Source organism: Pocillopora damicornis, chromosome 7, assembly GCF_964200805.1.
Source record: "Pocillopora damicornis chromosome 7, jaPocDami1.2, whole genome shotgun sequence".
NCBI classification, from domain to species: Eukaryota; Metazoa; Cnidaria; class Anthozoa; order Scleractinia; family Pocilloporidae; genus Pocillopora; species Pocillopora damicornis.
Genome location: NC_142676.1, coordinates 22,772,184 through 22,798,176, shown reverse-complemented (window position 1 = coordinate 22,798,176; position 25,993 = coordinate 22,772,184). Strand labels below are relative to the sequence as shown.

At 38.6% G+C, this 25,993-nt stretch overlaps 2 protein-coding genes across 2 annotated transcripts; one reads left to right on the top strand and one right to left on the bottom strand.

Annotated features, from left to right (window-relative positions):
- The first annotated feature begins 686 nt into the window (after window positions 1-686).
- Window positions 687-7,048, top strand: LOC113669298 (uncharacterized protein C19orf47). Its single transcript, XM_027185302.2, has 9 exons — window positions 687-808; window positions 901-958; window positions 1,993-2,053; window positions 2,256-2,336; window positions 2,886-2,988; window positions 3,813-4,002; window positions 4,690-4,862; window positions 5,423-5,574; window positions 6,151-7,048. The coding sequence occupies exons 1-9, from the start codon at window positions 796-798 to the stop codon at window positions 6,436-6,438; spliced, it is 1,119 nt and encodes a 372-aa protein (XP_027041103.2). The 5' UTR covers window positions 687-795; the 3' UTR covers window positions 6,439-7,048.
- Window positions 7,049-7,374: 326 nt separating this feature from the next.
- LOC113669299 (uncharacterized) lies at window positions 7,375-22,101 on the bottom strand. Its single transcript, XM_089212306.1, has 29 exons — window positions 21,981-22,101; window positions 21,040-21,141; window positions 20,787-20,881; window positions 17,756-19,868; window positions 16,780-17,292; window positions 16,385-16,641; window positions 16,083-16,190; window positions 15,219-15,261; window positions 14,726-14,835; window positions 14,442-14,519; window positions 13,971-14,081; window positions 13,682-13,732; window positions 13,459-13,563; window positions 13,254-13,285; window positions 13,059-13,149; window positions 12,898-12,952; window positions 12,665-12,714; window positions 12,058-12,148; window positions 11,647-11,785; window positions 11,391-11,492; window positions 11,141-11,201; window positions 10,869-10,904; window positions 10,702-10,769; window positions 10,375-10,427; window positions 9,591-9,621; window positions 9,344-9,405; window positions 8,874-9,034; window positions 8,282-8,465; window positions 7,375-7,717 (listed from the first exon to the last, which is right to left on the bottom strand). The coding sequence occupies exons 1-29, from the start codon at window positions 22,066-22,068 to the stop codon at window positions 7,620-7,622; spliced, it is 5,088 nt and encodes a 1,695-aa protein (XP_089068432.1). The 5' UTR covers window positions 22,069-22,101; the 3' UTR covers window positions 7,375-7,619.
- Window positions 22,102-25,993: the final 3,892 nt, after the last annotated feature.

The following is a 25,993-nucleotide window of genomic DNA, read 5'->3' as shown; positions in this document are numbered from 1 at the left end:
TAGCCACCAAAACAAACATTTACTTAAGCAGCTTAAGAAAAATAAGGAAAAACAAAACAAAAAGGGAGTGATCTTGAGAATAGTGTTCGCAATTTACACTTACATAGGAAAAGTGTACCAACATTTTGGATTTCTATATTTTGTTCTACAAGAGGGTATGAAAAAGGAGTTGAATTGTCTGGTGTAATAGCCATGAATGCTTCTCGAAAACGCAAATAATCTCTCAATCAAGAAGACAGCCTATCTCGGACAAAAATATAATCTTCCCTATTTGAAATCAATATATATTGCATAGATTAAGAATTTTCAATTGCTTAAGTACAGGTTCAGCTTAAGCGTTAAAATTACCTTTTGATATAATTCGTACCATCTATTTTAGGACAAACAGACTTGTTTATCGCGTTATCGTATAGGGTTCCACTTATCTATCTACATAGATCTATGTGGATGGATAAGTGGAACCGATATCGATATCGATATCAGTAATGCGATGAACAAGTCTGTAGTGCACGGTACATAAAGTTGAAGTAGGCAGGCAGAGTCTAGCTTTAGATTACATGGATTTTGAAACTTCCCTGGCGATATTAGTAATGTGAGGTTTCCATGACAAATTTTCTTCCACTGAGATAAGTGTGGATAGTGGTGGTTTCCCAAGTCACTTTAATGAAGCGTACATGACGTTATAGTGAGTACTTATTTCCCATCATTCCTGGCGATTTCCCAGTTAGCTTCCAGAAAATAGTTTATTCTCTACAAAGTCTTGGAATCTTCAATCGCTTTAAACGACTGCGAGAAATGAGTATTCAAGGTACGCTGCGACTAGCAAAGAAACAGATAGAGTAGTTTTTATAACCAATTCTAGTTCTAAGCTCATCACGTGTATTTTAATCATCATTGTAGTCTCAAAATGGACGAAGTTTTTTGCGAATGCCGGCATACCAAGCGGACCAGCACAAAAGTAAGTGTACTTCCCAGCAGTTTTGTTGGACAGGAAATGAGGAGATTATTTTTTTGAAACCTCTCTTTGTAAATGACAAGTTCCTGGTGTGACTTTTGATTACGTCGTAGTTATTCTCCTCGACTGAAATCCGGTTGTAATCAAGTTGTGAGTCAGGTAGACATGTTATAAGCTTTCTATTGTCTCGATCTCGATGTGTAAACAATATTGTTGAGCTGTAAACCATTGGCAAAGTTCACTGTTAAATTTGCGTTGAAAACATTTGTAAATAAGCAGAGGGCCGTCAGCCCTCTTTTTTGGTTGTGTGAACGAAAATGAACCTCAAAATGGTATCTAAACACTCATACTGACCTGTCAATCAAATGTTAACCTCAAAGTGTAATTACTCTCAAATCAAATGATTCTAAGCTAGTTTTGAATTTCCCTTACTTTATCTCAAGGTTATGCGCAATTTTTTGTGATAAATTGTCCCAAAGCGGAATACAAATCATTTTGTCATTGAATTCAATGCAAAATACAAACTGACATTTCCTACGTCTTTCAAAAATATGCCATGGCAAATTTTTACATTTTATGAATTATTTTACAACTCAAAAATATTTTTGTGTATCTTTTTTGTAAGGGATTTTTTTAAGAGCAAATGTGAGCATCTTTTTCCTCACTTTCTCACTCTGCTATCCAATGTGTGATTAGGACAGAATTTCTCCTTACAATATCAATACAATATCAAAACAATTTCAAGCAGACAAGTGACGAGAATAAAGAAAATATCAATCAGGGGATTATTAGTTGATCTAATACCAAATCTTCCAAACTAACATTACAAGATTTGTATAACAGACAGTAATGAGAATTACTAATACGATCTTGGGAGTGTTAATGACTTGACTGCGTCTTATGATTGGTAAACTCAGTCCAGCCAAAGCTGATGGCAGACAAAAATTACTATTTTATTCCAGTACACTTGTGATATCTGTTAATAGACCTCTGCTGATATTTTCTGTTTCACAATAAAGAATTATTCTTTTCCATAGCTATGCTGTGATATTTTATGATCACAGAATACAAGAGGATATGCTGTCAGATTTGACAAAGGTTAGAATATGTTGGTTTAATATATAAAAAAAAAAATAAAAAAAAACATTGCCCACGGTTTTAAAATCAACATAACCGAGTTTTCTTTGGTCAATTTTATCTCTTGGTCATTACTGTTTAAATATACATGTAGGATTACCCTGCACAGCAAGTACTTTAATATGTTATCCTTACTCAGTCACATAATTTCTTGGTTTTCCAGGAAATTTTAAGAGACATGGGAATCACAGTGATGGGTGATATCATTGCTATTCTGAGACATGGTAAAGAAGTTCATGCTCAGGTATGAATTTTTATTTTTAATGGTTTAACTCTTTTTACTCTCAGTGAGAGGTGATTAACATGCAACCTCCCCTTCTAATATCCATACATTACCCAGCAAACAGGTAATGAGAATACTCAAACCTATCAGGTAGAAGTTGTCATCTTGATCTAATACCAAATTCTTGTAACTAACATACATGGAAATGTGTATCAACTAGAGGGGAGAATTAACAATCTGATCTTGAGAGTTAAAGGTTATAGTAAAGTTTTAATGGTTTGCTTGAATGGATAAAGTGTCCATTCAGTCCCCTATTCATTCTAAATATATTTTTTGTATCTGTTTGGGTTTTACAGTAATGGGAACTGCCCTTTTATTTATTTCCTCGGCTGTCTTTGTGGTTGTTTTTGTTTGTATTGGTTTCATAAACAGTTTTCATCATTAACTACCAGCCAAAATTTTACAGAATTATGAATTTTTAAGTATTTTGCTCTCCTTCTTTTTGATCCCAACTCAGCTTCTAAACAAATGTAATTAAAGATGTGCACTGAGTCATTTGTTTATTTGCAGACTGAACGAGAGAAGTCAGCTAAAGATTTGGCTGTCATAGACTCATCTGAGTCTCCTCCTCCTGGAAATCAAACTCCCATTGGTGTAAAACGCAAGTCAACAGGTACGACACAGCTAGGAACAGAATATAAATTAAGTGTAGTGGATGCTAACTTTTGACATTTGAATAGCCTGCTTTTAGCCCAAAGGAAACAGCAAAAACTGCTTTTGGTGAGATAGGAAAACATTAAAATGGAAAGGAGAAAATTAAAGGAATCAGTGCATTCTTGGATTAAGATGATTAAACCACTGGAAACAACAAACCTAAAATTTTAAGCTAAATTTTTCATAATGGAACAAGTATAACTTTCACTCCCTTGATCAGAATTCTAATTCTTCCATCTAGTTACCATACCTTTCCTTTTTGCCTGGTCATGAGAATTTGAAGTTGTATCATAAAATATCCCAATCATGTTAACAATCTCGTATATCTCACCGCCTGTCTGCTTGACAGTGTTTTGAAATTGTAGGGAGAATGTATTAAATGATCAGTTATTGAAGAAGAAGGGTTAGCCCTTTGCATCTCAATATTGGTATGCATATTCTCCTTACTGTTTCCTTACATTTCCTTTGGTACTGACAAGGAGAACTTATGGACAAATAAGCTTCTTTACTCGGTGATCAATTTCTTTACTCTCATTACCTTAACATTTGATTCAGTAGCAATATTGTAGGGAGAAATTGCATGTTGATGCTGGTCACTCTGAGGGCTTAGAGGGATGATTCATATGCATTTTAAGTCTAGGAAATCTCTTCCTTTGATTTTATCCTTGCATAAAATTGTTATCTTGTTTTTGACAAGGTAACATTTGAGACAAAAGAGGTTAAACTTTGAACTAAAGATAAAACTGAACCACAGCACATTTTGTTGTTGTTGTGTACATGTAGCTGCAAGTCGAATGGTAGATCATTGGATAAACAATCAGAAGGCACAAAGTGGCACCAGTAGTCCTGTACGCGATCCACAACCATCACCGTCTCAATCACCAGCACCACCAAAGAAAAATCTCAAAATTGAAGCAGCCATGTTACAGGAAAAACCTCAGGCAACTGGTGGCCAGAAAACTTTATCAGAAAGGTATGCATCATATTTCCATGATTTCCGAAAACCAACAAAAACTTAGGGCAATCATAATGCTGTGTCTCACTACAGTTTAAAAACACTTTGAATTGATATACTTGTATTGCCGACATAATGGCGCAGAACCGTGATGTTGGAAAAAAATTAGTTATATCGTACTTTGTTTGTTCACTTTTTCCTCAGACCTTAACTTTTTGCTGTCAAAGTTTTGTTTTCCTGCATGTAGTGCATAAGTATCTGAAAAACCTGGAATAGTTGTCATTGAAAATTCTTAACAATGAGTAGCAAGATATGAATGTGAGGATTTTTCCTCCAAATTTTAATTTGAAATTTAAGTTTTCCGAGCTCAAAGGATTTCAAGTTTTTGGAGAAGATCCCATTCTTGACTAGCCTATACCAAGCTCTGAATGAAAGCGAGAGGAAACGGAGGGTGGGCAAACTAATAAAATCTAATTGAAAAATCTTACCGCCCTTACAACGACATCCTCTACCGCTTCTTGCCGCCTGCCCGTTCTTTCACTCGTCTCCATTCACTGAGAGCTTGGCGGAGGCAAATGTTTGTTGACAAGTGATAACGTCACAAGTGGAACAACTGTCTCATTTCATATTTGATGTCTTGTGGTGTTCAAGTCAAGTAATTGGTTTAAAATAAAGCTGATTTGAGACCTTGTTTTGTTGGCCCAGGTTCGGTGGTCGCGGAGTCAAAGTCCATGTCACAAGTAAACCTAAAACAGCGGCAGTAAATCCACCCAAAGTTGAAGGTGAACACACATTAAAGGTTAAGCTGCCTCAGGGATCCACTGAGCGGAGTAAGAAGCTTATTTCGAAGCAGAAACAAGCTGCAGCTTCGGCCGCAGGTAAACTTAAATGATTTTAATCCTAAAAAAAGATATTGAACGAGCGTGCAAGCAGGAAAACATATCACATGTCTCCGGTACAATTCGCACTCCAACTTATTCCGCCGGATTACCCCACGGAATGTATTACCAATTGAGCTACAAACAGCTCGTGCACACATCGGATAACTAACGCACTACACTCTCGGACACATTTGTTGGGACACCTACTGACCCCCCCCCCCCCCCCCTTGTCCCTCGCAATGGTAGTCTGAACGATGGCGTAAGAACATTGGCAATTAACGCCATCGGCGGGGGGGGGGAGGGGGGATCACAAACGTCTTTCTGGAGACGCGTTCCTACCAATGAACGCGAGCTGGAGAGAGGTATGCGAGGAGTTTAGCACTGCCAGACCTCCGGTAGACCTTTCCGAAATGTCTTACCTCTTCCCGCGGGAAAGGAAACGCACGTTCTGCAGCACTAATTATAAGAGCCTGTTTGCAAGCTAATTTCGAATTATCGTGAGCAGCATTTTGAACAACGGTAGCATGTAATTTAATTCCTCGATCGTTCCATTGCAGTTAATAAAGCCAAGGTGATCAAGAGGCAGTCTGTATTTGATCGCTTGGGTAAAGAAAGTCCTCCTTTAGAGGTGGCCGTCAAGGAACCGGAGCAGAAGACTGAGGTTAAAGCCCTGAAACCCCTGAAAACAAGCATCACAGTTCAGTTAAAGGTATCAGAGCTACTTTGCTTTTTTACCAACAAACCGGCTCTCTCGCTTCGGATTATTGTATCAAATTTTATTCATCGATTGATCGCTAACTTGAGTAGAGACCTCAAGAAACAAAGATATCGTACTACCTGATAGTTTGAAAACCAAAATTTGAGGACAAGACTCGAGTACTCCTTCTCCCTTCTGTACAGAGAATTATTTTACAGGCAATTCGATTCTTTGTCATTTGAAGTAACGCTGCGTGAAAAGATTACGAAATGGCGTTCACTTCTCTCGGGCTTGACTGTTTCGTGTTCAATTCTTTCCATGCTTAAATTTCTTATTCCTAATAACAATGTAGAACTGACCAATCATTTTTCAAGATCAATACTTCAATATTATTCTCACAAAGAAAAAAAAAAGCCTCATTTGACGCTGATAATGACTTCTGCCAAGGTTGTGGAAACGTCAGTCACTCCTACAGACAGCAGTCTTTTTCAGGATGAATTCCACTTGGACGATCAGACTACTTGGTCAACTGTTGCTCTGGTTCGAACCATTGCATATTAAATACTTTTTATCTTTTCTCTAATTCAGGAAAAACCTCAGGGGTCTGTTTTCAGTCGTCTCGGTGGCCTGGCCTCACCCCCAGCCACAGCGACAGCAACGGTTCAAGCAGTAAATCCTAGAATTCGTCCCCCTTCCAGCGACGATTACCCAGAAGATATAGACTACACGAGTCACAGTGTGTTGAAACCGGTCAAACGCAAAGGTGTTCCAGCCAAGCCAGTTAAACCTGTTAAACCGGTTAAAAGATCCACGGGTCTCACTTCTGATGAAGATGCAGGAAAATCCGTATTTGCGCGTCTGGGCTCGAAAGTGTGAATTGCGTTTGTCGAGGGTTTTTGAAAGCCGAGCGTTGAAAATTAAATACATCAGTTCTTCGAGGAAAAAGATGGGAATTCATTGAGATGGTGCTCAGTGTAAGGATGACCTTAATTTTCGAAGCAAGTGACTCACAATGAAGTATTTTTAAGAATGCTTTTATAACATTTGTAACTTTTTAATCCTTCTCCAAAAAAGGACGAAACTTGCAACGAAACAATTCAATGAAATAATGAAATTCTTAATTCGCCAGACACTGCAAAGGGCAGAGACGATGTTTTCATGATGTCAAACACGTTGTTATTAGTGTTAAAATATGAAACTGAATAACTGACACTCCGCAATGAGAAAAAAATATATTTGTACACGACATGATTAGTGTCTGATTTTGGATTTTGGACAACAGTGTTTAATTTTGGAATTTAGACACTAGTGTCCAATTTTGGAATTTAGACACTAGTATGGATTTTTGGACACTATATGGGTCCGATTTTGGATGCCGAAGCCCAAATAATGAGAAACTGATCGTTAATTATTGTTACTCGACTTTGTTTGCGTACGAGACGTTCACACTCCTCATTCATATTAAAGTTTGGTCTTAAAACTTCAAGGCGTGGCATGTTCAAGTTACTTCTGCATACCTATTTCATCCTTTACACCGTAACATCAGTTTGCATATTCTCAACACTGTTCTTGTTATATTGCTAAGGCGCTGATAAGGAGAATTTGTTTACCAATCAAGAGCTTCTTTCGTTGGTGATCATTTCCTTTTATCTCGTGACCTTAATGTTGATTCAAGGGTGATATTGTGTGGAGAAGTTGGACGCTGGTCACTCTAAGCAGGTCAAAGGGCCAGACTGCACTCCTTTGTTTGTTCAACACTGAAACGCTACAGCCCAAATAACACTCCCAAAGAATCACAGGAAAAAAGCACAATTCAAACGATAGAGTACTTTATTTCGGGTTCAGAATCCGACATCTCTGGAGAACATTAAAATTTACTTTATAAATAATCTGTCAAACTCTTTGAAATTTTCTTGAAGCCAATTTTCAATTTTCATTCTGTCAGAGAAGTTGACTGGTTATAGTGCTCATTGAAATATTAGTTTCCCACAGATGTGAACACTTAATGTAAAAAAGAAAAAATTTTGATTCAAAGAGTAATTTTTGGTAGTCAGAAATCACGAACGGTTAGGAGTAGAGCTTGCTTGAGGCCTGGTGCCTTGTGGAGGAGGAGGCATAGGTCCACCAGGTCGAGGCAAGAACATTGGAGGAGGCACTGTGGAGAGAAAAACACACCGTAACATTGGTGAGGTGTAAAAGGTATCTCAACGACTGTAGTTAATTGAACTATGATAAACAGAACTCGCTTGACCTCAAAGGCTGGGAATTAATGACGTTGCTTATCGTAGATTGCGCGCGAATACTAAACAGCCAATAAAAGACACGGAAAGGATCTTTATCAGGAGTAATGGCCTCCAATCCTTGTCCAGAATTTAAAAAAAAAATAGAGCTGAATGACGATAGGCTAGAATCTGCCATATTCCCTAGCAAGCCGCCTTTTGAGGTCAGAGGATAAGAAACAATTGCATTCAAAAAAGTTTTGTCAGTCAAAGACTTGCGCATGATGAAATGAATTCACAACAAAATAAAGACACTGTCATATTGCAAGACCGCTGACAAGATCATGGCAAGACTTTGATGACCTATCAAGGAATTTCTCTCAAAAGCTCACGGGGGGGGGGGGGGGGGGGAGAGGAGCCTGCTTTAGTAAGGAATATTACATTTACATTTACATTGGATCATCATCACTAAAAGTTGAAGTTGTATTTAAAGTACTTACGAGGTCCATTTGGCGAAGGATGCATCATGGGAGGAGGTGGAAATCTTGGCATTCGCATCATCGGAGGGATTGAAGGAGGAGGGCCAAACCCAGCCATGGGGCCAAGGGGAAGAGGAGGGTGAGATGATCCATCCGTGTTGTCATGGCCAAAGGAATCTACGCTATCGATAGGTTTTTGAGAGGACTGCAAACATAACCAAAAAATATTTCTTGAGCTAAATAAGAGGGAAAAGATTTCTAGCTCAATTTTGAGATTGGACTAATGAAGGTTTCTTCGACGAATTCACACTTTTCTTGAGACTGCAGCGTCATTCAACCGCGTTGTATTAGCTCTTGTCATAATAGCACGCGACGATTGAGGGATACGTATTCCAGATCAGTAACTCATCTTCTAGCAACTATGCCAATCAGAGGAACCGTCCATTCGATCTTTTAAGAAACCAAGACTTTCGTCAGCTAATTCACTCTGATCTAGAAGTTTTTATATTCACAGCGTTGCGACGGATTCTTATAACAGTTGTGTACTCGATTTGAAACTGAATAACAAGTTAATGAATAAGGTATAAGAACCAACCAGCCACATATATCATACCTGAGCAGAGGAAGAAACTGTTGTGGGAGGAGGCGTGGCATGGCCTTTGGTTGCAGGGCCTGGAGGGGGGAAGGGTTGTCGAGGAGGTGTCATCCCAAGGAAATCTGCGGGATGCGGTCTTCGTTGGCCCGGAAACATGGATGAAGGAGGCGGGAGAGGTCCTAAAAAACACAGGAATAGTAAGGATCAGTTGGATGCATGGGAACGCGAATTTCTTTAAGAATTTTGGGCAGTGAAGAAGAGAGATGGTCAAGGAACTGGGTTAGTGAGTGCAGAGATTTTATTTGATAGTAGGGTGAGGACAAGAAATGATGCGAGGAGTGAGGGCTTATTTTTCTGTGATTACTATTTTTAATGATTCCTTATAACTCACCAGGGTTTGGGAACTACCGATAAGGCACGGGGGAGAATCTATAAGTGAATGGTTCCTCTAAGGGAGGGAAGGTGGGTTACGAAGAAAGCCAACTTACCCATCATTGGAGGTGCACCAAATGGAACTGGGCTACCATGACTAGGAACCCCAGGCATGGGACTGTGGATTGAAAAGATATATATCTTATGTTAGCAAGGAATCGTGCTACGACCGATGTAAGTGGAAAGCTTAATAAAATGAAACAATAGTTTTAGCGTTCTAATGTAAATAGGACCTTATCAAATATTTGTTGCTACTTTAGGTACAAATGCAAATTAACTAGAAGAAGGAAAACATGGATTCACCTCATTGTTGCAGGAGAATCTCGACCATCAACTGAAAAATAACAAAAAAATATGTTTCACCATGAGAATCAATCTTACACGATTATATTTTCAACTTCCAATTTTAAGATGAGAGTCCCATACGTGAATATAAAACAACTTGATGACTATCGCCCTCTTAATGTCAACACTGAGTATTTCACAATTAAGTCGACTTCTTTCGGAAGATTAGAGTGCATTTCGATTAAGTGACGTCAAACCAACGTCAAAGTGATCACAGCAGCCAATCAGGGGAAAGGAAAATATCCCAAGGGACCAAAGAAAACGATAAGTAAAAACACAAACTGCTTGAAGCGCAGGAAAACGCGAGTGACAAATCGTAATTGATTTCAGTTGTGAAACTGATTGGTTGATAAAGTGGCGCGAGTTTTCTGGACCAATAATACCACAAAGTAATGCAAAGTGATCCTGGATTACTTCGAAACTCGATCGAAACACTATATTCTCACAGTTAATCATGCTGAATTCACGCTGAGGGGAGACACTGGGAATTGGTGGTCTGGGTTCGAGTTTTAGCTGGGTCACTGTGTTGTACTTCTACTTCCACGAAACCTCTCACCGCTCAGAGTCGTCATGGCTACCAGCAACTGTCAGGCATACCTGGCAACTGACCAGGGGGGAGGAGGGTAGCCGTGCGATGGACTGGTATTCCAGTGTGTGCGAGTGGGGGGGGGGGGGAGGGGAAAGGGAGTGTGTGTGAAGGGAGGAGGAGAATAGCGATATCCTTGACAGCTTCCTAACCTACCTTTGCTCGCTGAAGAATTTGGACGGCTTCCTCTGACCTCTAAGTCATACAGTCTGGAAGTCAAATAAAACATTTAATTTACAAGCCTTCCTTATGAAAAAGTAAAAACAACAAAAAATAATTCATATTCAAACTGAAGAAAACTGGCTCAATTCAAGCATGGACTCTTGTAACAGAAAATAGCAGATCTGACCAGAGCGAGGGGATGGTGAAAAATATAACTGAACCACCTCTACCTAAAAGGCAATTACCTAATAACTTTACTCCTCAAAAAAGAGGTTGATGCGATGGCATGTTATTTAATTAACAAAAACTTTATCAGCTTACTTCCTTCTGAGGATTTCATTCTCGTCTTTGAGTCCGTCGACTTCTCGTACAGCAGCTCTGTAATCAAGCTGAAATATAGAAAGTAATGGAGATATTAAAAGACACTTCCTAAAACCAAGCCTACAATTCTAAAAGGGAATAAATAATCACATCATCAAAAAACTTACCCAGTTTTGATGAGCTTTCTTCTCGATGTTTGACAACTACGAATAGAATGAAAACACAACAGAGTTAAAAGAATGAAAGGCTTCTTAATCAGAATGGCAGAATTCGAATGTTTCTGAGGAATCTCTCGTAGTCCTTTGCAGCCATTGCCTGGTATCGTCCCTCCCTCCTTTCTCCCAACCCATCTCCCCCCCCCCCCATCTCGAGGTACATTGTCTTTCGTGACGAGACAAAACATGGTTGCAAATTTGTCTTCAGTACTTCATAGACCAACCTGCTCTTTCTTGCTCTCGTCGATCTCTTCAATCTGTTTCTTGATGTCTAGATAAAGCTGCCTAAGAGCGAATATAAAAAGTACATTTGAGACTGACGCTTACTGCAAAAGATACGCGAACAAAAGTCAATCAAGTCTAATCTAAAATCAGAACTTCACGCGCTTAAATTCACACGCGTGTAACAGAAAGAGCTGATTACGCTTAGTTCCTCGACAATAATTCAGGCATGAAAAAGACTTAATACTTTACCTGTACTTATCCGCATCTACCACAGCAGAGGAAGCCTTGGCTTGTTCTGAATGCAGCTGATTCTCGATAGAAATTCGGGTTGATTCCTCAGCTGTAATTTTCCTACAAAGGAAACAGTCCGAAATTAAAATGTTAACTTTTCGCACCATCCAGATGCAACAAAACCTTCGAAAATCCTACGTAGCTTCGATAACTACACCTCGTATTACTCTAAAGTTGGTAGCAAGATCCACGGCTGTGAAGCACAATCTCTTACCGATGTAATTCCACTTCACTTGATTTGAAATACTTCTGCAGTGCCTCCAGTTCAATTTCCTTTTCTCGCTGTATTAGCAAGGCCTGGGTAGCTTTACTCTCGGCCAGCTCAGCTCGTTCTGTCTTCTCAACATTGTCCTCTGCAAGAAAAGAAATGATTGGTTTAGATCGAACCTAAAATTTCTTTCCCACCTCGGGTAGTGTATGGTGCTAAAGTCGGCAGCGTGGAATCTTGAGAAAGGTGAGGTTATGATCATACAACAGGCTCTGGTTCACACGTTAAGATGTTCGTTACGAATAGTTTTGAAATGTTAACATGACTTGTTTGGAGTGAGGTGGACCACGGGCAACCATTAGATATGTTATCATCAAACACTGTCTCAAAAATATGCTACGATCCTGAATTCCTTACCTTCAAACATCTTGTTCGTCCTTCTTAGCTTTTCAGCTTCTGCCTCCAGTTCCTCGACTTTCTCTTGCAATTTGTCATTCTTTTCCGTCACCTGCAAATCAGAGAAAACAAGAATGGGTTGCAATAGCCCAAATCCAAAGTTTCAAATTCAGCTCGAAACAAATCCGAATCACTTCCAGGTTTAGCCTTTACTAAGCTCTCCCTCTGTTTGAATGAGCCTTTAACCCTACACACCCTGACATCAGTATGCATATTCTCTATACTGATTTCCATTCATTCCTAAGATGCTGACAAGGAGAATTTGTTTGACAATCAAGAGCTTCTTAAGATGATGATCATTTCTTATATTCTCCTGACCTTAATGTGTGACTCAGTGGTGATATTGAATGGAGAAATTAGATGCTAGTCACTCTCAGGGGTTTGAAGGGTTAAGAACCTCATGGCAGATATTTATAAAATCTTAGTTTGTTTGTCTTCAGATATTCCTGAAACAGGTGACAATCTTTCACTTCTTCCTACTGGGTTTTATGGTTCACTCATCTGGTTTCATCACAAGTATTGTAGTGCACTGATAAGTTAAATAAAGGAAAATGCAACTGTTTCTTACCTCATGAACTTTCAATAGGTTTTGTAGCCTTTCAGTCATTTCCTCTTCATCTGTTAAAAGAAAAAAATAAAGACATATATGATTTATTTAACAACTAAAAAAACAACTTCCCACATAACATTATTGACCAAAACACAAAAGTGAATCCATATTAAATTATTATTATGCAACATCAAAAAAAATTTCCAAATTTCAATTACATTTTGATGACAACATATTTAGGTAAAACTTACCTGGTTCTTCCTCACCATCCTGTAATTTGATTTGCTTGAAGCAATCCTTCAACACCTGCCAAGAAAAAGTTCCAGCAGACCATTTAGTTTACATTGTTTACATCTCGAGTGATCAAACCAAATGATCAAATCATCAGATACAAGACAGGTACTGTACACACCTCAATCTCATTGCATTTAAATTCGTATTGCTGTTGGAGGTCAGACAGACGCAGCGACTGATCATCACACCCTGTTTGAAGCACTTGCTTCCTGCAATAACATCATTTTTATATCAATTGAATCACACAAAAAACTTTTGCACGCAGAGGAAGGTAATCAAAAGAATATAACAAACACAATCCACTATAACTTACTTTTCCTCCATCTCTGCCAGAATAGTTTGGAGCTGTTTTATAAGATGAAAGAAATAGTCAGAAAAACACATAAGAATTTCCTAGCCCTTTATGACTAATAATTTCAGAGTTGCAAAAAAAAAAAAAAAACCAAAACAAAAAAGAAAAAAAAAAAAAAAAAAACAGCGAAATTTGATCATAAACCAAGACGATCACCACCACACACCTTCTGATTCTCAATGTTAGCATGTTCGATCTTCTCATTCAGTTTTCCAATATGTTCTTTGTGTGCCTCCTTCTCCATCTGCATTCTATCGCAATGATCATTTAACTAAAAACAAACAAACAAATACATTTTACATAACTCCTTACAATACTTGATGACTGTTAAATACAGTATGACATTTAAAAGAGGGCCTCTCCATGAACTTTTACACTGAATCTATCACCTTGACAATTTCATCATCCAGTGTTCCAATCTTAAAATTCAAGTTTGCAATCTGTAAAAATAAAAATAATAATATGTCAACATTCTAATTGATTGTATAACTGAACAAAAAACTAAATAATGTAAAAGAGGTACCCCAGTAGTATATTTACCAACTAGAAGTTATCTTGATCAAACACCAAATTCTTGTAAATAATTTTTAAGGAAATATATAGCAGCTAGAGGGGAGAATCAGCAGTCAGATCTTGAGAGCTGAAGGGTTAAATACTTGTACAGAGCTGAGCTCTCACCGCATTTTCATGGTTGGCAATTTCATGATCTTTCTCCTTGAGAACAACTTCAAGTCCTTTCAAATTTTCCTGCGTGCTTTTGATTTGCATCTGCATCTCCTGCCTTTCTTTCTGCAATAATCAACACATACAATAAACAAACAAACAGCATGAAAAAGAAACTTATAAACATTACATCATAGCAAAAATTTGTCAGTTCATATCTCTCAGCAAAAAATAAACAGCTTCATTTCTATGATAAAGAGAGTGGTGCAAGATTAGTTAAACTTATGAACACTAAGGCCCATTGAAATTGAACTTATTCCTGTCCTGGTTGCGTGAGCCGACTAGCAGTGCTTCCCCCTTGACAGGAAGTCAGTCTATCCCATGATTACATTTCCAGTCCAGTGCACCAAGCTCCAATCAATCTACTTTGTCAAGGACTAAAGAGGAAATAAGATCAAGTCCAAAACTTCTTTTCTGATAACTAACCTGCAGTTTCTCCACTGCTCTTGTAAGGATTTCTGTATTTGCACGCAAGTTGCGCGATTCTTCCTCTGCAATGAGTTTCTAAAAAGAGACAAGGCATTAATAAACGTAAAAAAAAAAAAAAAAAAAAAATTAGCATCGACCATCTTGTTTTGGAATCATCTTGTGACATTTTAATTCTTCTCATCATGGTAACCAAATGAAAGCAGTTGCAGCTTGGAGTTGTACGAATCCACATCACATAAAATGGCAGCCCCCTTAAAGATTTTATTTGTATATTATAGTACCTCTTTATGGTAATTATTTCGGTCCATTTCCATCTTAAGTCTTTCTGCCTTCAATGACTCAACCTCCTCTTCCAAGAAGCGTACTCTCGCTTCATGACTTTTCAGCACATCTAAAGAAATTAAATTAGTGAAATCATTCTGAAAACTTATCAGGATTGTTACTACCAATAATTTTCTTAAGCAGAAACACCTCCCACATATTTTCATTACAATACTTTGCACTGAGTCTGTGAGTGTTTCAAGAAATAACAAGTCAATGTAACCAACCAGCACCAGGGGAAAATCCAAAATTCATTATATATAGTGAACAAAAACAGATAAAAATAAATCCTTTGAAATGAGGATTGTTGGTCAAAATGATCTCTTCCTGCAAGATTTCTCTTCCACATCAATAATTTTAATTCAACATCTCACTTTGCCATGAATTCTCATTACAGATACCTTGAATAGATATTGTGGTATTGTTATAAGAAGTTAGTTTTCAATCACTTACCACGAGGATTAGGTCCATGGGCGCCATTTCGCATCCTTCCAAACTGCCAGTGGAAATAAAGAAAAATATTTTACCTCAGTTAATTTACAGGAAATCATGGATGTGTCAATCACCACAAGAAGTATTCTTTCAATGCCAGAAGGTAAACTGGAATACACATGTGATTTTTTTACCCTTTTGCTTGCTAACATCAATACGCATATAATTTCCACACTATTCTCTATATATTTCCTTATGTGCTGGGGAGAAGGAAAAGTTGTTTGGCAAACAAAAACTTCTTGCACTTCTGATCATTTTCTTGATTCTTGTCACCTTAACCCTTTAACTCCCAGATCAAATTTTTAATTCTCCTTTCTTTCAACCATACCATTCTTACAATGTTAGTTCAGAGAATTTAGTATTGGATCAACTAATTGTCCCCAAATTGATATTTTTCTTTATTCTCATCGCTTATCTGGATGATGTTGTATTGATATTGTAAGGAGAAATTCTGTCTTGGTCACTCATGGGAGTTAAAGGGTGAATGTATGATTCATGAGTGCTATTGTAAGGAGAGGCCTGATGCCAGTTACTCTTAGGGGTAAATGGTTGATTGTAGTTGAAGAGATTTCTTCTGCTGGGAGAGCACAATCTTAGGAGAATAACAACTGAAAGGCTCAGAGCAAGAACGATCCCTTGATTTTTCGGCCATTTTTGAAAGTGTTCAGAAGTAGTTGAATTTTGGCATGTGGACTTAGTTTTACTCGATATACACTGTTTTGTTGTTTTTTTCGCTGGTTTGCGCTTTGTTTTCGAGAAATAATGTATGCAAAAAAACCTTGAATTTCGTAGCGGCTTTCATGCAGTCAGAGCCAGAGTACTTACAGTGATAGACCAGAAAAAGTACAGGATACCCAATGTACCAAACACAACTGTTGACAACAGGACAGCAGGGTGAACATCTGCGAGATCCTTACAAAGCTGCTCAAATGCCTGGAAATTCCAAAAGGTCACAATCAGGGAATTTAACCTTTTACATCCTAACATCAGTATGCATATTCTCTATACTGTTCTTCATACATTTCCCAAGGTGCTGCCAAAGAGAACTTGTTTAACAATCAACATCTTCTTTCGATGGTGATCACTTCCTGTATTCTCCTGACCTTAGTGTTTGATTGAGTGCTCACCTGGTCTAAGCCCACACGTGACAGCAAGTTTTTGGTTGCATTTTTCACAGAGGGCCAATACTGGAGGATGAACTGCAATGACACCTCATGAAAATTGCGGAAACCTTTCATAAAGTTGGCAAATCCACTGGGTGCATCTTTAGCTTGAGAAGCATTGTCTTTCAATGGAGGTTCCACCAAACCAACAGTTGATTTCTTTTCCACTTGTTGGAAACGAGAGGCCAGTGAAATTACCTCAGGTTTTGCATGACAAAAGCCTAAAAACAAAATCATTCACTGTGATATTAATTTAAGCAATCATGCTTGATCAAAAGGGAATTTTTCATTAGGCGAATATTTTCCCCTAATTAAACCCAGGCTGTGAAATACAAGAAATAATAACTTAATGTTCTCACCATCAGCACAATGGACATCGTTTTTAGGGATTTGTTCTTCAAGTTGAACCAGATGCACAGAGCTTGAATGCTCACCCTCATGGTTTGTTGCTTTGGAAGTTGTTCCTGTTGTCTCCACAGCGGGATGAGACTCCACTTTGGTATCAGTGTGACCAGGCACTCCATCATCTGTCACTGATCTCTGGACAGGCTCAACTGGAGTAGATTCTTCCTTGGTTTCTACTGCCTCCCTAGTGGAGGCAGTAGGAAGCAAGGAAGAATTAGCACTAGTGGATGTTCCTGGTGCAACTGTATCCTTCCCACGCCCTGTGGTACCTGTTTCTGTACCAGACACAACCATAGTGCTGGCAGTCACACTTTTAGTGGTAACATAGGCTGCATCAGTGGACAGTGAAGCCCCAATTTCCCCATCTCTGATTGTAGCTCTTGTAGGGGGTACATGAGTTCTTTGAATTTTTTGAGTTTGCCGAGTCCTCTGAGGTCTCCTATCCTGTGTATTCACTCCTGATTTTTCTGCAGGAAAAAAATCAGAGTTATTTTGTAGGACAAAACTTTTGGGAGAAGTAGAGCCCATGGAAGTCTTACTGGGGTACCGATACAAACAGAAAGAGACCAATTCCTTAGATTTCATTACATCATTACATTACCTCTCCTCAGCCCAACACCCCCCCATCTTGAGCATTAAAAATTTAAAAATCAGGAAAGGGGTAAATGTCATGAAACCTTCTACACCCTAGGATCAATTTCCATCTTTCCCATATTACTCTCTTTACATTGCCAAGGAAAATTTGTTTGAGAATTTTAAATAAGTTGGCGATCATTTCCTTTATTCTCATGACCTTGGCGTGTGATTTGGGTGAGATACTGCGAGGAGAAATTAAATACTAATTACTCTTTGGGTCCTAAGGATTAAATTTTGCTGCAGTCATGTTTACTAAAATGGATATCTACAACCATTGTAAATATTTACACCAACCTTGACCACTTGATACAGTTGCAGATGTTCTGGACTTAGGTTTTGGGGCTTGACTAGCCAAAGGTTTTCCCCGTGGTTGTTGGGCTTGTCTTTGCTGCTTGCTGCGAGAATACTCTGCTGCCAGTTTCTCATACTTTTTCCTTTCCTCACTTAATTGTTCCAGTTTTTTCTTCAGAGCAGCTTCTTCAGCTACATTTTTGTCAAATGCACCCTTTTGTTTTCGATGCTCTTCTTCCTCATCGTGCTTTTTTCTTTGGTTTCCATTTTCCTGAGAAGGTTCAGCCTCATCTTTCCGTGGTTTTTGCTTTCTTTGAACCCTTTCATAGTGAGGAACCTCCTTCTTTGCACCGTTATCTTTTACTTTGATTCCATTTTCTCTCTTTATAGAGTTTTGTCTTTCCTTTTCAACTTTCTTCTTCATTTGCCTCTTGTCATCCTTCTTCTCATTGGCTTCCACCTGCTTGTGTTGCTCTTTTAAAGAAGCATGTCTTATCTTCCTGGCAAACTCTTCTTGTCTTTGATCCTCCTCTTCCTTTGGAGAATCTGCTGATTCTTCAGCTTTCTCCTTCATTTTCCTCTTGTCATCCTTCTTCTCATTGGCTTCCACCTGCTTGTGTTGCTCTTTTAAAGAAGCATGTCTTATCTTCCTGGCAAACTCCTCTTGTTTTTGATCTTTCTCTTCCTTTGGAGAATCTGCTGATTCTTTTACTTTCTTCTTTATTTGCCTCTCATCTTCCTTCTTCTCATTTGCTTCTACCTGCTTGAATTGCTCTTTCAAAGACTCAAGTCTTATTTTCCTGGCAAACTCCTCTTGTATTTGATCTTCCTCTTCTTTTGGAGAATCAGCTGATTCTTTTAGTGACTCAGATTTAATGATCTTTTCCTCATCCTCCTTCCTCTTTTCCTGCTCTTCAGCAATTCTCCTTTCCTTTTCCAACAATGACTCTCTCTTCTGCTCCTCAATGAGTTCCTCTGCCTTCCTAGAGTCAGTATTGTCTTCTTCATTAACTTCCTTTCTCTTAACTCGCAAGTGCTCCAACTCCTCATCGGAAAGTTTGAACCACCCATTTTTTATTTCCATTCCTTCACTCTTCTCGTCATTCTTCTCAAATGCTGGGCCTCCATCCTCTGGCTCTTGCTGTGTATGTTCTTGTTCCTTGCCACTTTCCTCAGTGTTATCAGTTTCCAGTCCTTTTGTTTCTACAGGAATTTCAGGTTTTGCACTTTCAGACATTACATCAGCTGATTCCAAAGATAGATCTTCATCAAACACAAACTGTTTGTTCAATAAATCCTGTTGATTCTCCTTCTTGCTATCAATATCCTCTTCCATGGCCTCCTCACTTGAGGGTTTAGAGATGACATTCTCAGTATGGTCAATCTCCAGTTCAGATTCAGACTTAATCTTCTCTTTGCTCTCTTCGAAATCAGTCTCCTTCTCTACAGTTTTTTCCATGGTATCTTCAGAGTTGTCTGACTCCGATCTAAATTCAGACTCACTCTTAACATTCTCCTCATCAACTGCCTCACCAACAGCAGTCTCATTTTTTTGTTCATTTTTTACTTCTTTTATATTTTTTTCTGATTCACTACCTTGGGCCTCCTCCCTAGATAGTGTTTCAACATTAGCATTACATGCTTTTTCTTCATTTTTCGATTCATTTATACTTTTTCCTGGTTCACCATCTAAGGCCTCCTCTTCCTTTGATGGTGCTTCAATATCAGCATTATCTATTTTTTCTTCCCCTTCCTGCTCTTTTCCACTGTCTGCTGATTTGCCATCTATGGCTTTCTCTTCTCTGTATGGTGTTTTATCATTAGCAATATCAATTTGCTCCTCCTCTTTCTGTTCTTCTTTATTGTCTACTGATTCACCATTTTTGGAATTCTCTCCTGATGTTGTTTCATCATCACCATTAGTGATTGTTTTCTCATTTTCTTCTTCTTGTTCACCATCTTCTAATTCGCCCTCCTCGGCCTCCTCTTCATCAGATGGAGTCTCAGAATCACCATCATCATGGTCATCATCATTGTAAAAATGAGTCAGTTCTGAATAAATTTGTGAAAAAAATCCTGGGCTACCCTTGCTCTCCTCAGGAGCTTCAGTTGGGGCCTGTGGTAAAAAACAGAAGCTTGCCGTTTGGCTTTTTTATATATGTACTTCTTATCTTCTATCTTCCGCTTATCAGTCTGTGTTCTTACCAGCATCCATAACCTCTGTCCATTATTACCCTATGACCTAATAATTCCCAGAATTGATAAACCTTCTTCTCACAATGTGATGCTACCAGCAAACAGATTGCAGGAGAGACATTGGACTAATGGAGAGACACTGATTTAAGAGGCTGGAGTTCATGACAGGCCAAGTCATTGCGCTTTTTTTTTCAAGAGAAAGACAATTTACTCTTACAGTGCATCACTCTAACCAGTATTATAAATAAGAAACCATATGAAATGGTGGGAAGGGGGGAGGGGGGGAGGGTGGGTTAACCTGCTACAAGCTAGCATCATGGGGTGAGTAAAATTATTAATTAATGCTTGATGCTACAGTGACCTAGACAAGCTCTGAATTACTGGGTTTTAGATAAGGCCCTATTTTTCTTACACATATACAAGGCTGTGCTCAAAGAAAAAAAAAAGGGAGCCCATTACTCTGAAATTGTGAAATCCAACATGCCCAGTATATGCTCTTAATGAAAAAACTATGATTCCCTAGTTGTCCAAGAGCAGAAAAAAGTTCCAGGGGCCACCAGGTGTAGCTAGAACACAGTCCTGAGATATCAATCACTAAAACAAAGTTGATCCTTTGCTCTCAATATCAAAACATAAAATCTCTGCACTGTCTGTTGTAGATTTCTTATAATTTTTGGTTGAGAATTTGGTGCTAAATCGAACAATATCCCTTAATTGATATTTGTTCCCTTCTTATAACTCCTTTGCTTGAAAATGTATTGATACTGTCAGGAGAAATTTTTCTTTGATCACTCTTAGGAGTAAAAAGGTTAAGCTGGATGAAAGGAATAACACACACCTGCTCATCAGGAATATCTCTGCTCTCTTCATAAGCTACTGGTTCTTCTGTGTGCTTATGGTATTGAGCCGCACGGATACTTTTCTCTGTGAGACCTGAAAGAAAAAAATTAACTTTTATGGTGCACAGCTGAACAAAAATTCACTCATATGGTAGGAGGTGGAACAGCTTCTTTGTCAGTGATTGCCTCCATATATCTCCATGCAAACAGCCACTATTTAATAAAAAAAATTTCACAGCTCTAGGGCCTTACCTCTTGTGGAAAGAGAGTTCTCTACAATATTCTCCACGTAGGAGCCCGGCTCAAAGGCCGGACTCAAATCGTTGAAATTTTGATCGTCTTCTGTTTTAATTACTACACAACAACAACAATAAAAAACAAGATAAGAACACAGCATAATGATGACAATTCAAAAAATTACTCTGCCCAAAATTAAACCATTCCAATCTTGCTATGTGCATAAACTGTGGATATGAGTCCAGAAAAAAAAATTTTCCATTTAAACTAGCACAGTAATGCTTCTTCATTGTAATGCTCTTCTGAAACAAAAATTTTTCCCCACGCTAAAATCCATCTCACTACATTGGCCACAGTTCTGTCTATGGTAGGTAGGTGGACTTAAACTTGGGAAAAGTTTTAATCAGATGAGCCTGGCGACGAAGGAGCATCGCTGAAAAATCCACAAGTTGCAAATAAAGAGTTTCATTCAATACTTCACTTTAGGTGGGTAGCACTCGAGTTTCGCAGAAAAAAATTAATTTAAACACTGAGAAATGTTTGCGAATATTTCCCATGTGTGTAAACTGATGACATTTCCAAGCGCAGTAAAATCTGTAATTAATTTTCAATGGAAAGGTATAAATAATAACGAAAATACCTCCACGCCAGCGAACACTCGATCATTTTTCCGGAAATTTCCCGGGAATGTATCAATTCAAACCAAAACACAAGTGTTTCCGCGCGATTATCAATTTTCCCAAACAGAACTCTGATCTCGCACACCAGAATACTAAACAATTCATGAAATTCTCAACACTAGGCATTTTAGTTTTCATTTCAATCTTTTGCGGTTTGCTCGCTGGTGCTCGTGTCTTTTTCCGTGCGCGTGTCTGATCTCGTAAAAGTAAGTTTTCTCCGGGGCAAAAATATTTTTACAAGATTTTTGCCAATTAAAAAGTCTCCTCAGTACTTACCTCCTTGATCTACAGCTTCTTCGGAAATCACCGGTTGAAAACTTACAAAAAGTAGTAAAAAAGTTAGCGCTACCAACTTTTCCGCCATCTTTGAAGAAGCATCTCCACCGAACTGCGCCTGCTCGCTATTGTTACGTAGCTGACGTGTCGCTTTGCAGTAAATTTGACAGGGGAGGGGGAAGATATCTTTGTTGGTGAATACGCACAAAGGCTCACATTTTCAGACAAGAAACAAACATAATGCAGTTATGAGAAATACGAATAGTCATTTTGAGAGCTGTCTTTGGACAGAGAAATATGATATATGTAAAAACCTTATAGATGTGTAGAATTAAGATTTCCTTACACCCACCCCCTGCAGTTTCATTTGCTTCACTTGATGCCATAGAAACGCGGTTCGCTTCTGGGAGAATGTCATCGCGAGTGATTCTAGGGATTTTATTTCCGCTGAGCTCGTTGAGGAAATTTCCTTTGCCCGCAGCTACAGTTTGATCAAGAATCCCTTTTCGTGCGAAAGAGGAAATAACCTCAAAAAATGGAAATAAAATAAGGACGGAAGGAAGGAAAGCGTGACGAGGGAAAAATGAAAGGGTAAGAAAGGGAAGGGAAAAATTCCAGTTATTTCCCTTTTCTAAAGGTCATAATCTGCCAACTTTATTATTGAGTTTTCTTTCATCTATACACCACGGCCATTTCTCCTATTACTATGGTAAGTAAGTTGGAATGCGGATTTGTTTTTTATCTCATTAATACGGATGTCAATGACTATTCAACTTTCGGAGGGCAGAATCCGAAGGTCTGACGCTCGATTCCCCATGGGCACTCCGAGTATTTTCTTTGTCCTACGCTCGTGACGAGCCGAAAAACATCTTTCTCTATTCAACTTTGGTTTTCACATTTTACAGGAAACGCCCTTGTGTTAAAGTTTAATAGTGTAACACCTATTTTGAAGGCCTAACTTCTTACAATTTTTACGGTTCGCTAATGCTGTTACGAAAGCAAGACTCTGCGGCCGATAAGAAAAAATTGCATTTTTAGTGTTTTGTGGTCTTTTGTATTGATGCAGTTTTCTTGAAAGAAAAGCGGTGTGGTGTGTGGTGCAAGGAAGCTTTAATATTTCTACTGGTAGGCTTGTTTTCTTTCATTATTTTTTATTTAGAAATACATATATATACATAAACACTTAGATTTAGTAAATACCAACTTGTCTCGATTTTCCTGCTCTTTTAGTACGAAAAAAAGGAAAGATGCGTGAGCCCACATATCAAGCCGCTGACAGCACAGAATTTTAGCAGAGACTTGTAGAAAAAATCAGATCATGAGTTATCAAGATTGCGCAGTGTAAGAGTAGGTCCCAGGTCTCTTCGCACGCGGGAAAATGAGAGACCTTGAACAACACGAGCCAGAGAATAAGGGGATATAAGTACAACGGTACACTAGGTCTATGGTATGGCAATGCCTCATTATTAGTGCTAAGTCCCCGGCAAACCTCTTCCCGATTCACTCGTCTCAAATGTTCCCGCGGGTGGAAAAGGCGCGTCCTGCAGCGCTGAAAATGAGGGTCTGAGTGCTGTTAGACTTAAGATTATGCTGTTATTTTATTTCCACAATTCAGACCAGCTTCAATGATGTGGCAATAAGATTTAAAGACGTTTCCTTTACAACGGAAATGAAATAATCATGGGTAATTTCTTCACTGAGCACGTGGTCAGAACATGACGTAATCATGAACATGACAAATGCATCGCTATTATTAGTGCAAGAAACTATTTGAAACAGGAGCAACTACTCGATAATATCAGGAAGTCCACGATAGTGGTGACAGCCTTAGTATTCCCTTGGTTCTGGTAAATTTGGCCGTCGAAATCAACGTGTAACGAATTGGAACCATCTTTATCCGCGAGCTGATCAGTGATTCTTTTGTTTGTCTCGATTAAACGTTTGCCAACTACATTACACCCGCAGTTTGGCTAGATTTTGAAGGCAGGTTTGAATACAACGTCTGCCTACGATATTTAATCACCCCGTATTTCGCTCGTTCCATTTTATGCTTATTTTTTGCACTTTCAGTACGCTAGAGGTTTCATCTTGTAAGGGTTAATATGATCATTAATTATGCGGCAAGTTAGGGCACATTCCAGAAAGTAAAAGAGCTGGGTCGTCAAGGCATGTTCGCTTTAGTTAATTCGAGGTAATTCTGCTCATTGTTTCGGAAAGGAAAAGCATAAAAAATTATCAACTGAGAGATGAAAGAGCTCAGGAGTATTTCTGTACACAGTTTGCAGCGAATTGTTGTTGTAAAGAATGCAAAGCTGGTCCTTAGATTGAAGTGATTTGCTTCTGTTTCTCGTTTTCGATTAGTTTCGTTCTGGCTTGTGTCAACTACTTGAAATAATTGTATGGCGATAGAACTGTGCGGAATTGGTCTCATATTATCCTCAAAATACGAGGACGACTTGCGATTGTAAATAATGTTGAATTTCTACGTAGATACAAATTAAGAAACGTTTCCGCTCGACATTTCGCTTGATGCCGTCGTGCATAGAGTTCGTTTGTTGCCACTATGTGCAAAACCAGTAGAAAGCGAAGCAGGCGAAAACGAAATTACACGGTTGATTACAGAAATGAATATACGATTCATTCAACCGATATAGTGTCATGAACTTCAGGTTTCGAGGCCTATCTTTGATTTCTTGGACTTGTCAATTCGCAGAAGGTCTTTGCTTTCCTTTCTTTGATAATACCCAGTAATGATGACTTTTAATGTAAATAGGTCAATGTCCCTCGATCTCTCTACTTACAGCCATTTTTCACACTCAAAAAGGGGACATGCCTTCAAAATGTAGCGTAGTTTTGGCTTGATTCTATGTAGAGCAAAGTTATTGGAAGCAAAAGGAGCAGCTTTCATGCGCAGTACCTAGAAATTACATGGATTGAGTAGTTTGTAAATGGCCCAGCAAACAAGCTCGCTGTCTGCCCGAGTGACTACACATTATGCTAATAACAAAAATAACCTTGTAGAACATTAAAGAAAAGAATAATTAAAAGATTAAGCTGACACATAAAAATAACTGCTTTCTTAATTGAAGTCTTAGCGTCAATCTGGTATATCCGATACTGTCGGTGCTCTAACCCAGAGCGTTTTAAGGATTTTAATGTACCAACGCCAATTAAACTAAAATAACAGTTACGTTGAAACGTCTACTCTCTGCTGCCAATATGCAATAATATTGGAGCAAAGTCTAGCTGAAATGATGGCCGATTCTTTTGTTAGTCTCAATTAAGCGTTTAACGAGAAGATTACACCTACAGTTTGGCTAGATTTTGAAGGCAGGTTTGAATACAACGTCTGCCTGCGACATTTAATCACCCCGCATTTCGCTCATTCCATTTTATGCTTACTTTTTGTACTTTCAGTAAGCTAAAGGTTTCATCTTGTAGAAGATAATATGATCATTAATTATGTGGCAAGTTAGGGCACATTCCGGAAAGTAAAAGAGCTGAGTCATCAAGGCATCGTCGCTTTAACTAATTCGAGGTAATTCTGCTCCTTGTTTCGAAAGGGAAAAGCATCAAAAAGTATCAACTGAGAGATGGAGTAGCTCAGGAGTAGTTCTGTAAACAGGTTGCAGCGAATTGTTGTTGTAAAGAATGCAAAGCTGGTTCTTAGATTGAAGTGATCTGCTTCTGTTTCTCGTTTTATTTACGGTTTCGTTCTGGCTTGTCACGACTACTTGCACTATTTGTATGGCGATAAAACCGTGTGGAATTGGACTCATATTATCCTCAACAAGGACGACTTGCGATTGTGAATGATGTTGACTTTCTATGTAGATACAAATTAAGAAACGTTTCCACTCGACATTTCGCTTGATGCCGTTCGCGCATAGAGTTCGTTTGTTGCCACTATGTAAAACCAGTAGAAAGCTTCGAGCAGGTGAAAACGAAATTACCCGGTTGATTAAAGAAATGAATATACGATTCATTCAACCGATGTAGGGTCATTAAATTCA